The sequence below is a fragment of the Somniosus microcephalus genome, chromosome 13 (assembly GCF_052327205.1).
Source record: "Somniosus microcephalus isolate GS21.2 chromosome 13, FLI_Smic_1.0, whole genome shotgun sequence".
In the NCBI taxonomy this organism is placed as follows: Eukaryota; Metazoa; Chordata; class Chondrichthyes; order Squaliformes; family Somniosidae; genus Somniosus; species Somniosus microcephalus.
In genome coordinates this window covers 150158574-150175864 of record NC_140999.1, presented here as the reverse complement: position 1 = coordinate 150175864, position 17291 = coordinate 150158574, and the positions used below count along the sequence as shown (strand labels likewise).

Genomic DNA, 17291 nt, shown 5'->3' with positions numbered 1-17291 from the left:
TTAATTTTTTTAAATTCTTTATTTTTTTTAAATGCACCTCCCTGGTGACTCGGTGGGGTTATTTAGTGATTAATTGAGTAATACCAACCAGGAAGGTCATAACTTTGATCCCTGGCTTCTGAGTTAGCTAATTCAGTTGGGGGCAGTTGTGGCAAAACAATTGGGCTTATGGATAAAGACTTGCATTTATATAGCGCCTTTCATGACCACCGGACGTCTCAAAGTGCTTTACAGATAATGAAGTACGTTTGGAGTGTAGTCACTGTTGTAATGTGGGAAACGCGGCAGCCAATTTGCACACAGCAAGCTCCCACAAACAGCAATGTGATAATGACCAGATAATGTTTTTGTTGTTGAGGGATAAATATTGGCCAGGACACCAGGGATAACTCCCCTGCTCTTCTTTGAAGTAGTGCCATGGGATCCACTGAGAGAGCAGACGGGGCCTCAGTTTAACGTCTCATCCGAAAGAGGGAAAAATCTGGTTACTGCTCCTGCTGGAGGTATACAAATGGGACATTGGTTTTATAAGTGATTCACTCCCTCCCATTTAAGGAGCTTGCTGAACTCACTGTCTCAGCTCAGACATGAAGAAGTCACTTGGGTGAGGTACCAGGTGGCCAATACCCATGGAACTGTGCACCATCTAGGAGTCAATGCCTTCAGGAGACAAGAGGGGGAGGCAAAATAGCCAAGAAAACAATGATTTTCAATTTTATGAGTGACTGTTCATTGATTTGAAGGTCCAGCTAAGTCCTTCTGCTCTGCAGAAGCTGCATCAAACAAGAATAAAGGTCAACTCTCTTTGGTCAAGAGTACTGGGGAACTTGAAAATAAAATGTGGCAAAAAGATACACACAGTGAACAGATAGCACTCATTGTGCCTGAACTTGTATTGTAGGAAGTGGGGGTACAGCTTGAACTGCCATTTAGTCTTACACCCCTGCAGAGCTTCACTGAGCAGCTTCATCAGCATTCCCCCACGGACTTCCCGTGACGCAAATGACGTCCCTGGCTACGTGCGTCCCTTATACGTGCGTCAGCAGCCCGACGTCCCCTGCGCTTAGCCGCGCGCTCCAGAAAGTTACGTCGCCGCTTGTGACCCGGTGTATGTTCGGTTTCGGATTTAATACGACGCTATCGGGCGCCTCGACGCACAGGTAAGAGCTGACTATTCCGGCGCGTTTTCATTTAATTTCGGCCGCGTCCCCCCGCGGCGGGCGCCGTCCGCGGGTGCCTGCGGGACGTCAGGACGCAGACGAGCTGGACGGCGTGCACTGTACGGACGGCGGCGTCACCTGCGTCGCCGCCGATCGCGGGCTGACCACCCAACGCCTTTGTGGCTCAACCGAACTTGATCGAGGGGGGAAGCCCCGCCCACCGGTGTCATTGATTGGACGGGTGGCCGCCACAGCGTTCGCCTTCTTGCCTTTGGTTGGTCCTTCCGGGCATCAATCAACGCGCCGCCAGTTTTATCAAGTTTGGTTTGCGCCGCGCTATTATTTAGGCGGCTGTTTGCGGGGGTTGTAAATAGTGCAGATAATACCTAAAGAGTGGTTTTTCGCTGTAGGAATACACTCCGAGCAGCACAGGAGTGCACAGGCAATTAAAATGCAAAACACGTGGGTTGGTGCGCTTCTTTTTGAAACATGACATTTGAACGTGCATATATACAAAAAAAAATAAGATGGCGCAGGTATGCTACTGTGCTCAAGGGAGGGAAGCAACCAGCTGATGTGAAATAAAACCATACTGTATATTTAACTTTAAGATTCCCTTAACATTCTATTGAATCTTCTATTAATGTTCCCCTGGCTGCATTATTTGATGTGATTTTTGATTAGATTCCCTAGGGAAGACAACCTAATGTGAGCCAAATGAAGGGTGCTGAGTGAACTCAACCATACCATGTATGGTTGCGACAGATCTATATGTTTACATGTCATTTTTATAAACATTGTATGAGTTGTGCACATTGCTTCATCTGATGTACATTTCCGCCTTCGCGATGTAGAAAACATTGATCTGTTATTACCGAGGATAAGGATATGGGCTTTATTTAGCTATTTCTATCAAAATGTACGAACGATTAAGTATTTAACATGTCACTCAAACCAATACGTTTTTGTAGCTAACAAATTCCAACAATGAGAACTTGGCAAATAGAAATGGGGATGCCAACTGTCTGGTTTGAGATTGAAGAGTTTGCTTTTTGAACAGATCTTCCAAAAAAATTTCAAATGTAAACTCGACACCAAAAGTCTTTTAATAAAAGTCCATATTTACCACCTGTAAATCATGATATGGATATATTAAGTTTTTCCAATGACACTTTTTTAGATGGCACTTCGAAATGGAAACTGACAATCATTTACAAATAACATAATTGAAATTTATGGTCTGTCACTGAATTGAACATTGTCAGATGCAGATGGTTAGTGTCTGTAGCAACTTGTTGGTTTAATTCTGGAAGCAGGTGTGCCCATTCTTGATCTGCGTACTCTTGGCTGTGGGTTTTCAGTTTTCACTAATTGTAATGAATTAGGTTTGAATCTTGTGGCAGTGGTTGTCCTTTATATTTTTGAGTCTTAAACTGGTACCATTTCCCCCATGAGGATAATGAAACCATATCTTACAGTTCCATAAAAATACAATGTCACATTCAGGACTCCATGTGTTTTTCTTTTCCTGAGGCTGCAATTCCTGGCTGGTGGGAATTTTACAAATACTGCCCAAGCCATATGGAACAAGATTGTAGCTAATTCGAATTCAACACTAGGTATTTAGACCTTTGTGTCAGTGACTGATGAACACTTGAGTGTAAGTGCATTAAAGGGTCTGTTGCAAGTAGGATATTTGCCATTGCCCTGTAATGTTTATGTGGGACAGTTTAGATTTTTTAATGTGCCTGTAGTGAGACTGTAACTATTGAGAAACAAAATACCAAAATTAATTGCTGCAAAATCGTTTACAGTGGGTCCAAGAATATTATTAATTTCACAATACTTCCAATTTACCTATTCCCTCATTATTTCAAAAACCTGAAAAATAACTTATTTTTTCCCCTAGCCTGCCTTCCTAGTTCATTAATCTATCTAATACACAACTGCCAAGCTGGTACTAGTTAAATCCACTTTGAACTTATAACAACAATAACAACTTGTATTTATATACCAGGAAACTTTGGTTTATCCGGAGGTTAACTGTCCGGAATGCTCGAGCCACCGGCAAAAATCAGGAGCCGTTTTGTTAGTTTTTTTTTCTTTTCATTGCTTTTTTTTCACCAGTCAGGCTCTGCAAGGTCTCGCTGAAGCTGTTGCTAAGCTACAGAGACGCTTGCAAGGTACAGCCGGCTGTTTAGAAGCTGTTGCTAAGCAACAGGGTTTGTTGCCAGATGCGGAGCTCAAAATCTCCGTATGTTTCAACATTAGCGCTGGTTTGTCCGGCAGTTTTGATGGGACGGCAACAGCTTGGTCCCGTCGGTGCCGGATAGCACAAAGTTTCCTGTAGTGCCTTTTACGTAGTAAAATGTCCCAAGGTGCTGCATAGGAGTATTATAAGACAAACATTTTTGACTCTGAATCCCATAAGGAGAAATGTGGCAAAGCCTGTTGAATTATGCACTCCGAACTCTACTTAAACCAAAACACAGCTACCTAGGAATATTTCGTGCCAATGTGTTCAGAAATGCTGCTGTGTAATTGGTTCAAGCTGAGATTCACCTGCAAGCATAAGCCCTTTGGAGCACTTTGATTTTCTAGCAGTAAAATGTTTAAAATGGATAGCTATGGCTCATTTCAGCTAAAAATATGTCCAGATTTATTTTCTATTTTCAGGACAGCACACAGCTATTTCCAGAACTTAAGTCTGAGCTGGAAGTTTTCATTCATATATTCCTGTACATAATTTTGTCAGAGAGCAGACCGGAGAGAAGCACATATTTACAAAAAGTAGACCGCGCGCGCACACATTCGGACTACAATGCTAAACTTACTATGGAGGGGGGCCCACAGATAAAGTGCAGCATAATCAGTCAAACGCCACTGAAATCTAACCCAGAATAGTGAGTTAGTGACTAGATGAGACATCCAGGTAGAATTTTCCTTTTTGGAGAATTACAGTAAGGAAAGTACAATGCACCAGGGCTAAATGTAAAAGTATAAATCCAGGAATACATCCAGCCTACATACATAACATTTGATCAAACTTTTGTCAATAATCTCCTAAACTTCCTGGAGGAAACCCTGAGCTTGATGGAGGGAGGCGAGGTGCTCTGTTATGGCACTTCAAATGTAAATGACACAGCATCTTTGAACTGGAATTTTACAGGTGTTGTTGCCATGGTGAGGTTTATATATGGAGGAGTACTGAATGATGTTACTGTACCCCTGCTACAAATTCTTTATTGTTCCCCATATAATTTAAAGAGTAAACGCCCCACCTGATGTGGTATTAAGCCCTATAGGCCACATGTTTGGAAGTTCAGTCCCTGGTTGTGATGAGATAGCTACTGTCACCAGGCATAGCATTTGGAGCACTACAGTTAGCCTCAGTAGCCCCGATATTTGCGGGGCGGGGTGGAGAGGGGTGGTTGTAGCGGCCGAGAAACCTAGAAATATATCCTGCCTCATTTTTTTTTCTCACGTTACCCAGCTGGATTGAGAGGCTGGCTGGCTGTCGGGCGGGACGGCCTGTGGCACAAGGTTGCAGCTGGAGAGCGGACAGGGAAGGAGGGAGAGATCGTCTGGGGGGTGGGGGTGTGAGGGAGATCGCAGGCTGTGGAGGATATCGGGACCGGGGAAAAGATCGCGGGTCGGAGGCGACATCGGATCGCGGGGCGGGTGGGGGGGGGTGGTAGGATCCAATCGAGGGTTGGGGTGGCTGGTGGATTGCAGTGGGGGAAAGCAGGATAGCTTGGGCCGGGGGAAGGACTCCTGCTCCTCCTGGCCCACAAACAGTGCTGGAACGGCACTTACCTGCTGGATCCAGTCATTCTTGCCTCCCTTCAGCTGTCGGGTTTCTCAAGCCCTGGGAAACTCGGCCTGCAGACGTTAAAAGTAAAACTGGGGGACATTGCCCCATTAAGAAACCTGTACTCTTGTAATTTCATCAGAAGACATGTAACTTACACATTGCACTATGTAGGGAAAGTACTGTTTTCATAAGGAGATGCCTTGCATTGTATTTATGCACCCTTGTACCCTTGTGCTCTCTTCATTAATGTTGTTTAACTTAAATCTGTTTCCTCTAGGAGGACATTTTCATTAAGCCAGTCTCGGAGATGTGCAAGGCAGCACGCTGGACTGAATAGTGGTGGTTTAACCTCCCGTAACACATTCACAACTGTGGATTTGCACAGCAATAGATTTGAGATTAGTAAATGTTCAGCACAGAGGGACTTCCTGGGGAAACCACAATTTGGCATGGAGAAAGAAAATACACATTCCAGTAAGTTGTATTTACACTGGCCCTGAACCCATGATGGACATGTATGTGCTTTGGTATGCTTGCCAAGGTCATATTATTGCCAACAGTAAGACAGATTGAAAAGCCATAGAAGTGAATAGACTTGCTTTTACATTTTATAAGGAGACCCGAAGAAATAGAATACACTTTTATCACCCATAATTATAATGGAAGGCATGGGATATTGGAAATACTTGTACAAAGTGAGCCCGACTGGATTGTATGCACCCTTAAAAAAAAATAATAAAACTTGCCACAAAACTGTTTGATTTAAAAAAAAAATCAATTTTGAATTTACAACAGTCCATCATTGTACGTGTGGTGGCCTGAAGATGTTAACCCAAGCTCACCACTGGTCAAACCCTTAAACTTAAAGTATTAATGCAGCAGTACATTTGAGCAGCTTTTCACAAATAACCGCGTCAGGAAGTTCCACGAGTGATTACTTTCAGCTCCAGGTGTGTAATTCAAGATTCCTGCTCGTTCTCAAGTCGACCACCAGGCAGAAGTTATCTGCTATGGAGAAGTTTCACCCGTTGCTTTAACGTTAAATAAATAATAGTAACTCTGATTTATAAACTTTATATGTGAAAAGATGTGTTTATCTTGTGCTACTGCTCTGAGAACTGTAGCTATATATAGTGTGAAGCACAATTGGCAAAACTCCTGTTGCAGTGTCTGGCTGCAAAGTACCTGAGAACATTTTAATCCAGTGCACTGGAGTTACAGTATCAAACCCAAGTGATGTAAAGCAGCCTGCCCAAGGGGGTGATTTACATTTTTGTCCTTTTTACACTAGATTATTTCAGCCCTCTTAGTTTAGATTACTCTTGTGAGTTAGTTCCAACTCCTCCTCCTTTTGAGAGTGCTTATTTTTTTTTTAAGTGATTGGGCCTAGAATTTCTGTTGCACTTTTTAAAAACATCCATAAGTGGCTTCTGCAGGGAGGTACATAGGAGCTTCCTGAATATGTTCAGGTATTGGTGTAAAAGCAGTCTTAAGTATCTGAACTAACAGGAAACCTCTGTGCAGCCTTTTTAATTCACTCTATACCCTGTGCTTTTCAGCAGAACCCCAGGGACAAGCAGGTAAGACAGGACCAGTGCTTGGCTCTTTCATTTCTCTCATTATTTCACTGCAAGTCTTACTAATATTTTTACATGGACAGAAATATAAACACTTAAAGACCACCTGTGCCCAGGGGCAGCAGGGCATAGCGCCAAGCCAATGGAGAAGAATGCATAACTTCACTCCTTCAGATTTTCAAGTCCTCCTGGGGGACATTGAAAGCAGTATGGGCAGATTCCCAGGTCACTCAGAGTTATAATCTGTGCCACCTGGAGGGAGGTGGCACCGATACTGCCAATTCCCCCACTCCAGGCCTGTAGAACAGAGCTGCAAGAAGTTCCACATCCTCAGCAGAGCAGGCATATAACACTGTAAACCTCTCCCTTTTGTTCCTTGCCCACCTAGGCACCACTCTTCACCCTTTGAAAGCAACACTTCCACAACAACCCTTGGTTAAGGGGCTCCAATTTGGCATTTTGCACTATGGCTATCTAGCCCTCCACACAGCAATTGATTACATGCACAACCCTAAAACCGCTTCTTCCACTTTAGTACCCTCATACCCCCATATCTCTTAAACAGCTCTCTCAGGACACTTGGCACATACTCTTGTCTTACCCTCAGTCATTATCTTTTAGCAGGATAAATTGCTATGCAATGCCCACCATAGGCAAACCACCGGAGGGGGCTTCCCCAACCTTAAGTACCTTATCCCCTTTGAGGACAAGGCCGTGCAACTCGTGGAAAGTCACTCGGCTCTTGCTGTGGCAGATAATGAGGTCGGTAGCATCTTGCTGGTGCCAGTTTCCTGCAGCACCTACACCAACGCCTTGGCATTCCTCTGAAACACCACCCAGGCAGAATCTTCTCCCTTCTCTGTCTCCTTAACCCGAGGCGAAAGCCCACCCACTTTGTTTTTGCTACTCTCCTTTCCTGCATATCCACCATAACAACGGGAGCCACAAGAGGAGGAAGATGATAATGTGGATCAAGCCACTCAGGAGTCACAGCACATGATCCAGCCGTCTCTCAGGACAGCAACACGTGCCAGCTCTCCAGCTTTCCCCTTAAGTCACTTTTCCAGTGGAGCATGAGAGGTGAGACCAGGCTGCCCAGGAGCACCCTCCAGAGATACAGCCAGCAGCGCTTCCATGCCAGGGGTCAAATGTCATGAGACAATGGTCACTTCAGTCCCAGGATTTTATGTACAGTAGGAGGAGCCAACCATGTCTTGTGATCCTGGCCTTCAGGTGGCACTTAGCAGGAGCACTAGAATAGGTGATCAAAAGGCATGTGTAGGCACCCAGGGGAAGCACAGTGTTAGGAAAGAGTAGGGTGACATGTCAGGGCAAAGAGGGCTGTTGTGTTGTCAAGTGGTAGGATGGGCAATGGTTTGAGGGAATATCTCTTTATTTGCTAGTGGAGAAGGAGATCAAGCTATGATATCCAGGTAGACTGAATCACGTAGAGAAAACTTCTGAGAGTCTCTGCCCTCTGATGCCCTTGCAGATGTGAGAGAGAACTCCGAATGGATGACATCCTGATGTTCTTCTCCCTGAAGCTCAGGACCCTTCAGAACCAGCGTCTCCTCTTCAGCCCTATCAAACTGCAGTCCTTCCTGGATGGCAAAGTAGTGATTGGCACAGCAGGCGATGAGAATTCTGGCGACCCTATCTGGTGCATACTCCAGAACTCTCTCCAATCTATCCAGGCAGCAAAACCTCTGATTCTGGACTCCCCCGCCATCCATCGTCGGAGCAGATACGGCGGAGATGGAGAAATTCTCTCTGCTGCCTGGCTGTGATGTCAAAGCTAATGAAGTGGGCTGCTCTGATATACAGGGCATCAGTGATGTGGCGTATGCATGCCATTACTGCTCCCTGGCTTATGATGCACCTTTGTATATTTGGGTCTAACTTACGCACAGTGCAATGGGGGGCAAATCCAGGAAACCTATGTCTACAGTGACACTGGCACACATGTAAATGGGCCCAATAGAGGCGTGGCTGGCAGATTGTGGAATGGTCTAAAAACATTGAGGAAATAATTTAAAGGCACACAATTGGCACAAATTGCTTAAACCCAAGTTTCCTCACTAAAAATCATTCTGATGCCATTCTAGCACCACTAACCTGCCGAAAATGGTGAGGAAGTTCACCCCCCTTGGAATTTATCTTGTGCCTGTATAAGATCTCACTCCATACTCCGAGAGTGGTAGAGTAGTTCATCAGACCTTGTTTCAAGTATAAAATAATAAGCAAATTTATTGAACAGTGAACCAGCGAATAAGTGATTATAATACAATTATATATTTACAGTAGAAAATCTATTATTCAACTCCTTCAGTGGACAAAATAAAATGATTGCAACTCTTAACAACTAAGCCAACTCTTTGTTTTTTAAAAAAAAATCTCTATTATTAAACATTTCTTACCACTGTGAAATTTCTTGGAAATTTCAATCTCAGGAGTTTCAAACTAATCTGTTCCTTCTCTTTGATTTTTGGATTGATTCCTCAGCTCAAACAAGATTGCTTGTTTTATATCCCCCAATACAATTACCAGCACCTCCTGGATTTTGAATATCTGACCATTCAAATTAAAAAAAGGAACTGACTGGTTCTATAAAAACTGAACCAATCAATTATTTAAGTTTTAATTATTCCTCTTTCTGACCTGTAACAAACATAACTAGAACCGCAGTATTGGAATAAGCTTGGTAGAAGAATCTGAACTGCAGTTGGCATTCTTTAAAAAAAAGCTGCTTATGTAGAATAACTGGATTTAAAGGAACAGCCAACAAACCAAAACTACCTAAAATAGCTCATCTTTGTCAAAGGGTATCATCTTATTATGTTCAGGAGTCTGATTGGGACCTGACTCAGCAGTAATTCCGCCACTCTGAGGTTGACATGCAGCAGAAACCACCGCATGTTCATGTGAACATGACAGTATAACTTTATCCAAAGATAAATCAGTTGGTAATTTCTTGGAATGTTTTTCTATGTTAAAGGTGTTATATAAATACAAACTGCTGTTGTTGTTTCCATGACAATATGCACAAGAATAGTTCTTAAAAGGTTGGGGGGGAGGTTGGCAAGGAGAGGAATAATTAGTTTTATACTTCCGCTGAGTACAGATATTTCAGTCAGTAAGAAAGTATGAAAAAGGAACAAGGAGATTTGAGAGACTAGAAAGAATGCATTATGCTTTTTAAATAGACACTTAGGGCTAAAAATTGAGTCGCGCCCCCTTTGGGGCGCTAACTTCACCAGGGCGCCCTGGAAAAATTAGCGCCCCCGTGACGGAAATTGAGTGGTAGCACCCCAAGAAGGAAGCGGGACGCTACTGGAAGCACCCCGCTTCCCTCTTGGGGCGCTGCGAGGGAATATCGTGGCGCAGTGCCTTCCTCCCCTTCTTAAAGGGGAGGGGCCTCGCGTAGCGCGACCCGGGGCCCAGCTGGGCCCCTGGGGATCAGGAGTGCCGGCAAAAGAGTCCGGCACTCAAGAGAAGTGCCGGGCTCATGGAGCACAGCCAGCACTCCGCGGGTGGGGGGGGGGGGGGGCGGGTAAGGAGGCCAGGGACGGGAGCGGAGTGCCTCCCCAGCCGCAGGTAGGCGCCCCCCCTGACCCCGTCGGGCACTACCGAAGATTGCGAGCGGGGCGCTACGCACGCCGATGACATCATCGCCGGCGGTGCAGCACCGCGGGGCACTACCGGTTACCGCCACCACTAACTTCCCACTGAATTTCGCGGGAGGCATTGGCGGCGCCGCGACCAGGCGCTAGTTGCTTTTTGCCCGCTAACGGGAGGCGCAAAACAACCAAATTTTCCCCCCTTAGAATCTTAAAAAGGCTATAACGCTGATTCCTTGACCAGGCGTTCTTGGGCAGGAGTGGCACTCGCAGGGACAGCTAGTTAGAAGTTTGCAGGTCTGCAGCTACTGAGTTTCCATCCACTAATTTTAATGGGTCGATAATCAAACTTTGCAGGCCTACGATTTCCTTGCAAGCACCGCTCCTAAATGGAAGCGCCCAAATGGGGAATCAGTCCACGTATGTTTTTAGTGCGTGCTGAAAATCTTCAAGTAAACACTCAACAGCTGCCAGTCAGTTCTATGAAACTCATAGTTTATGCCACACAGCATGGTTGCCAGTTGATTGGTTAAAATAATTAAATTACGCCTCATGGGCACTTTACAAAGCCAAGAGTTGAAGTGTCTATTGACACTGAAGCATTAAGCTTGTTTCTCTTCTTTGACCAGTTAATTCAAATGACTCTCACTAATGCACTTTTTTGTAAGCTTAGTAATTTGTTGAATTTATGCTTTCCTTTTAGCTGGACAAACTTCTGTCATCAACTTACTTCAAGCTATAGCCATGGCTACTCCAGACGTCAGCGTTCACGTGGAAGAGGTGGTTGTCGTGACAACGCCTGACACCCCATCAGATGGAAATACAGTCGAAGAGGTTAAGACAGTTTTGGTAGACTTCAAATCAACACAGCCTAGGTAGGGAGACATGCTCTAGATTCTTGTGTGTATTTAGTCTAGACATCAGATCTTCTAGTGCTTCCAAATTCTGTAGATGCTGATCTAAACAACTGCTGGCTTAATGCAGCTGTTGGTTTTGGGCAACTGTTGGCATTATTGCTACCCAATTATTTTCCTTTTAAAAGACAAGATGTTAAGTTTATCTATTACTGTAGCTGAAGCAGTTTTCAGCTTTAAGATGAAATTTCCTTTAACAAGAAAAAGGAAAACCCAATTATGCAGTGTGATGTACCATGAATGGTTTGTGTTCATGGTTTATGATTGTAAGTAACACGTAAATGGGTAATCAGACAGAGTTAGTAAATGAATTATCAGCACATTATAGATCTCGCTGCTCTGTGGAAATCATGAGTAGGCAGTCAGAAAATCACAACAATGCATTCAGTGACCCAGATTGACTGTGCCTTTAGCCATGGAGATGGTGAGATGATGACTGTCGGTATTCCATTTGGGAGGAGGTGAGCAGGCCTGGGTTGTCAATGTTGTATTTCATTTCAACTTCCGAAGAGAAGGCTTTACCATAGTCACTGCTTACTTTATTTAGCTATTAATGATCTAAATTGTAAAAGCTTCATGTTTTGTTGCTGCGCATTTCCAATCTATTTGCGAAAAGTTAATATTTAACTGAGCTTCTGGAAGCCAACATGTGCAAAAGTTTGAAACTGAGTCCAAATTTACAGAACCCTAGACTGAATACAAACATTTCTGAAATGAATACATTTTTTCATCATGATAGCAAAAGGCTCAGTTCCTGGAGGTTTGTTTTCTGGTACTCCATGCTTGTAGTGTCAAAAGCCTGAGGTTAAAGTTGAGCACCCTGGGACCTTGAGCTCCTAGTTGCAGATTAAAAAATGTTTTGTAGAATATCCATCAGTTGTGCTTAGAGAGCTCAAGTAAATGCTACATTCCTATCACTGGTGACTGGGAGAGGCAAAAAAACAGAAAATAAAACGGGGCCAATAGGGGGAAAAAACATCTGGGAAATTCCTCTCTGATCTCCTCAGCTGATCAAAACCAGACCAGGAGATCACAACAACAACAACTTGTATTTATATAGCACCTTTAACATAGTAAAACATACCAAGGCACTTCACAGGACCATGCACACGTTAACTGTTAATGCACTTACCTTCTATATGATGCAATCTCTGCCCCAGCCAAGAATCGGTCCAGCTCCCTCTTGAAGGCATGCAGAGTCAGCATACACCACACAAGCTGACAATGTATTCTAGAGGCTCACTACTCTCTGGGGAAAAGAACCGCCTAACAGCTAGCCTATTCCTACTTTTGCGTAGTTTAAATGCATGGCCCCTGGTCCTTGCCAATCTGTCAAACTGAAATAATCTTATCAATAGGCATGCAATTTGCCCCGTACCTTATTTTATACACCTCTATCAGGTTGCCTCTGTCTGTGCTGCTCTAAAGTAAACAGACCCAGCTCTTTAAGCCTATCTGAGTATCTATGGCTCGTTAAGCTAGGAATGATTCTTATAGCTCCTTTTTAAACCTTTTTCCAAGGCCACAATATCACCCACCATGTGAGGGGACTAAAACTGGGCACAGTACTCCAGATGCAGTCTAACCAATGACCTGTATATTGACAGAATAGTGTCTTTGATTTGTGCTGAGTGGTTCTGTTAATACAACCCAATGCCCTGCTTGCTTTGGCTGTGGCTTCTCTACACTGACCGTGAACTTCAGTGATCTGTGCACGATAACACCTAGATTCTTTTCTCTCTCAACCACATTCAGTATCGCTCCTTATAAATCTTAAGTATATTCTCTGTTGGTCCTACTTACGTGCATGACACTGCATTGATCTAGCTTAAATGTCGTTTGCCACTGTTCGCCCATTTCCCTAGCACATCTAAATCTTTTTGCAAAAGCTTGAACTCCTACAGTCTTAACTCTTGCACAAATTTTAGGATCATCTGCAAATTTACTGACCTTGCCTCAACACTGCTGTTCAGGTTATTAATAAAAACAGTGAACGGTAGTGCGCTTAACACTGATCCCTGGGGGACGTCACTAGTAGCCTGCCTCCAGGCTGATCCACAGTTGTTGGCTGTGGGATTGAAGTCAGTTCCTAATCAAACATATTAAATTCCCACTGCTCTTGTGAAGTAACCTAGTGTGAGGTACCTTATCAAAGGCTTAATGATAAGGTACCTCATCATGTCTTAATCAAAGACATGATGTTCATCAGGATCATGAGAGTCTTATTATTAAACTTTGACTCTTGGTAGTTTAGTTAAAGGGGTACCAGCAAGATACTCCAATAATTGAGCCCTTCAGTGCAAAACTGCTAAAATTCAGTGCAGACTTGTGAAAGATTTCATTTGACTCCTGACACTTTCATTTGGATTCCTGAGAATTCAGGTTCAGACGTAGCTGCTAGAAGCTGTGTTTTTGGGGTCCTGTGGCCACAAGGATGGCTCGTGTGGTAAATGGATATGTCACATTGGTGCAATGAGAGATGCTCTTCTGAGATTGAGGTAGAGTAGAATTAACTTTTCTCTGTATCTGTGTATTCAAGGCTGAGATCGATAGATTTTTGGACTCTAAGGGAATCAAGGGATATGGGGAACGGGCGGGAAAGTGGAGTTGAGGTCAAAGATCAGCCATGATCTTATTGAATGGCGAAGCAGGCTCGAGGGGCTGCATGGCCTACTCCTGCTCCTATTTCTTATGTTCTTATACAATATGTAGCTTGTTGTAACCTTATATAACCTGATACAAGTTCGCCATACTTTACAGGACTGCTGCACTTATGTGCCACTATTTATATAATATTCAGAAGGGCTGTGAGAGAAAACAGAAAGCACATTACAGGTACACTGATTGAAGGAGCCAGTAAATGCTCAATTTTCAAAGTGCATTCACCCATGGCTTAACCACAGATAAAGTACACTCAATTTGACAAGATCACATTTTCTCTTCGCAGATCATTTCCAACAAAAGAATGCTACTGTATGTTGTTTTTTTTAATGCATTAACTACTTAAACCATAAAGAAAATCATTACTGCACAATAGTACAATACACAATTTTATGGAAATTTATTTTTAGTGTATTATTTTATTCTTTGCAATCATAAGTTGTTCATGTCATAGTCTGTTACTGAGTGCCTTGATTAAGGGCACCTGCACTATTTTACTGTTCTGTTGTCAGAAATATCACACTTCATATCTTGTTTAGCAGCACCTTAAGCTAACAAAAAGAACAATTTATTTGTCATGTGTATACTAGAACCCCTATTTTTTTGATAATGGGAATAATGAGGTCGAGCTGCCAATGAGCAGGCCTGCCTATGCCTGCAGCACAGAGGGCAAGCCTGGCTCAGTTTTCTGATGAGAGTCTCTTCCTTCTAATTTAAATAGGCTACAAGCACATGAGTAGCTTGCCAGAGAGCTTGACTTTTAGCACACTTGTCTTGGAATCAGAAAATCTAGTGAAACAGCAGTTCTCAAAGGGCTGTAGCTAGCCCTTAACTAGTGGTGTTCCGCAGGAGTCAGTGCTGGGACCCCAACTCTTTACAATCTATATTAACGATTTGGAGGAGGGGACCAAGTGCAATGTATCCAAGTTTGCCGATGATACAAAGATGGGAGGGAAAGCAGTGAGTGAGGAGGACATAAATAACCTGCAAAAGGACATAGACAGGCTAAGTGAGTGGGCAGAAATTTGGCAGATGGAATATAATGTTGGAAAGTGTGAGGTTATGCACTTTGGCAGAAAAATCAAAGAGCAAGTTATTATTTATATGTATTTATATAGCGCCTTTAACGTAGTACAACATCCCAAGGTGCTTCACAGGAGTATTAAAAGACAAAAATTTGACACCGAGCCACATAAGAAGAAATTAGGGCAGGTGACCAAAAGCTTGGTCAAAGAGGTAGGTTTTAAGGAGTGTCTTTTAAAGGAGGAAAGAAAGGTAGCGAGGCGGAGAGGTTTAGGCAGGGAATTCCAGAGTTTAGGGCCTAGGCAACAGAAGGCATGGCCATCAATGTTTGAGCGATTATAATCAAGGATGCTCAAGAGGGCAGAACTAGAGGAGCGCAGATATATGGGGGGGGGGGGTGGGGGCAGCTGAAGGAGATTACGAGATAGGGAGGGGCGAGGCCATGGGGGGATTTGAAAACAAGGATGAAAATTTTGAAATCGAGGTGTTGCTTAATGGGGAGCTAATGTAGGTCAGCGAGCACAGGGGTGATGGGTGAACAGGACTTGTGTGAGTTAGGACACAGGCAGCTGAGTTTTGGATGACCTCAAGTTTATGTAGGGTAGAATGTGGGAGGCCAGCCAGGAGTGCGTTGGAATAGTCCAGTCTAGAGGTAACAAAGGCATGGATGAGGGTTTCAGCAGCGGATGAGCTGAGGCAAGGGCGGAGACGGGCGATGTTACAGAGGTGGAAATAGGCGGTCTTGGCTATGCTGGGAATATATGGTCGGAAACTCATTTCAGGGTCAAATATGACACCAAGGTTGCGAACAGTGTGGTTTAGCCTCAGACAGATGTTAGGGAGAGCGATGGAGTCGGTGGCTAGGAAACGGAGTTGTGGGGACTGAAATCAATGGCTTCGGTCTTCCCAATATTTAGTTGGAGGAAATGTCTGCTCATCCAGTACTGGATGTCGGACAATTAGTCTGACAATTTAGAGACTGTGGAGGGGTCGAGAGAAGTGGTAGTGAGGTAGAGCTGGGTGTCGTCAGCGTACATGTGGAAACTGACGCTGTGTTTTTGGATGATGTCGCCAACAGGCAACATGTAGATGAGAAATATGAGGGGACGAAGGATAGATCCTTGGGGTCTCCGGGTGCTCCGGTTTCCTCCCACAGTCCAAAGATGTGCGGGTTAGGTTGATTGGCTATGATAAATTGACCCTTAGTGTTAGGGGGATTAAATACGTGGGGTTACGGGGATAGGGTGGGATATGTGTTGGTGTAGGGGTTACGGGGATCGGGTGGGATATGTGTCGGTGCAGGCTCGATGGGCCGAAATGGCCTCTATCTGCACTGTGGGGTTTCTGTGATTCTGTGACACCAGAGGTAACGATGCGGGAGCGGGAAGAGAAGGTGATGCAGGTTACTGCACTGGCTACGATTTGAAAGATAAGAATGGAACCAGGCAAGTGCAGTCCCACCCAGCTGGACTGCTGCTAATGTAACGCCCTTATTTAAAAAGGGAGGTAGACAAAAGGCTGGAAACTATAGACCAGTTAGCCTAACATCTGTGGTTGGTAAAATGTTGGAGTCCATTATTAAGGAAGCAGTAACAGGACATTTGGATAAGCATAATTTAATCGGACAGAGTCAGCATGGTTTTATGAAGGGGAAGTCATGTTTGACAAATTTGCTCGAATTCTTTGAGGACGTAACAAACAGGGTGGATAAAGGGGAACCAGTGGATGTGGTGTATTTGGACTTCCAAAAGGCATTTGACAAGGCGCCACACAAAAGATTACTGCATAAGATAAAAAATCACGGGATTGGGGGTAATATACTGGCATGGGTGGAAGATTGGCTATCTAACAGAATACAGAGAGTTGGGATAAATGGTTCATTCTCGGGTTGGCAATCAGTAACTAGTGGTGTTCCGCAGGGGTCAGTGCTGGGACCCCAACTCTTTACAATCTATATTAACGATTTGGAGGAGGGGACCAAGTGCAACGTATCCAAGTTTGCCGACGATACAAAGATGGGAGGGAAAGCAGTGAGTGAGGAGGACATAAATAACCTGCAAAAGGACATAGACAGGCTAAGTGAGTGGGCAGAAATTTGGCAGATGGAATATAATGTTGGAAAGTGTGAGGTTATGCACTTTGGCAGAAAAAATCAAAGAGCAAGTTTTTATCTAAATGGAAAGAAACTGCAAAGTGCTACAGTACAAAGGGATCTGGGGGTCCTGGTGCATGAAACACAGAAGGTTAGTATGCAGGTACAGCAGGTGATCAGGAAGGCCAATGGAATCTTGGCTTTTATTGCAAGGGGGATGGAGTATAAAAGCAGGGAAGTCTTGCTTCAGTTATACAGGGTACTGGTGAGGCCACACCTGGAATACTGCGTACAGTTTTGGTTTCCATATTTAAGAAAAGATATACTTGCTCTCGAGGCAGTTCAGAGAAGGTTCACTCGGTTGATTCCGGAGATGAGGGGGTTGACTTATGAGGAAAGGTTGAGTAGGTTGAGCCTCTACTCATTGGAATTC

At 44.0% G+C, this 17291-nt stretch overlaps 1 protein-coding gene across 2 annotated transcripts in view; it reads left to right on the top strand.

Annotated features, from left to right (window-relative positions):
• The first annotated feature begins 997 nt into the window (after positions 1 to 997).
• Positions 998 to 17291, top strand: part of gmeb2 (glucocorticoid modulatory element binding protein 2) — a 65514-nt gene continuing 49220 nt past the window's right edge. Inside the window, exons 1-3 of one of the 2 annotated variants that reach the window (XM_086005344.1) lie at positions 998 to 1160; positions 5252 to 5448; positions 10872 to 11043. In XM_086005344.1, coding sequence (XP_085861470.1) covers positions 1003 to 1160; positions 5252 to 5448; positions 10872 to 11043 — 527 coding nt within the window. In that variant the 5' untranslated portion in view covers positions 998 to 1002. The remainder of the gene's footprint in view (positions 1161 to 5251; positions 5449 to 10871; positions 11044 to 17291) is intronic. The other variant, XM_086005345.1, reaches the window with a different exon arrangement.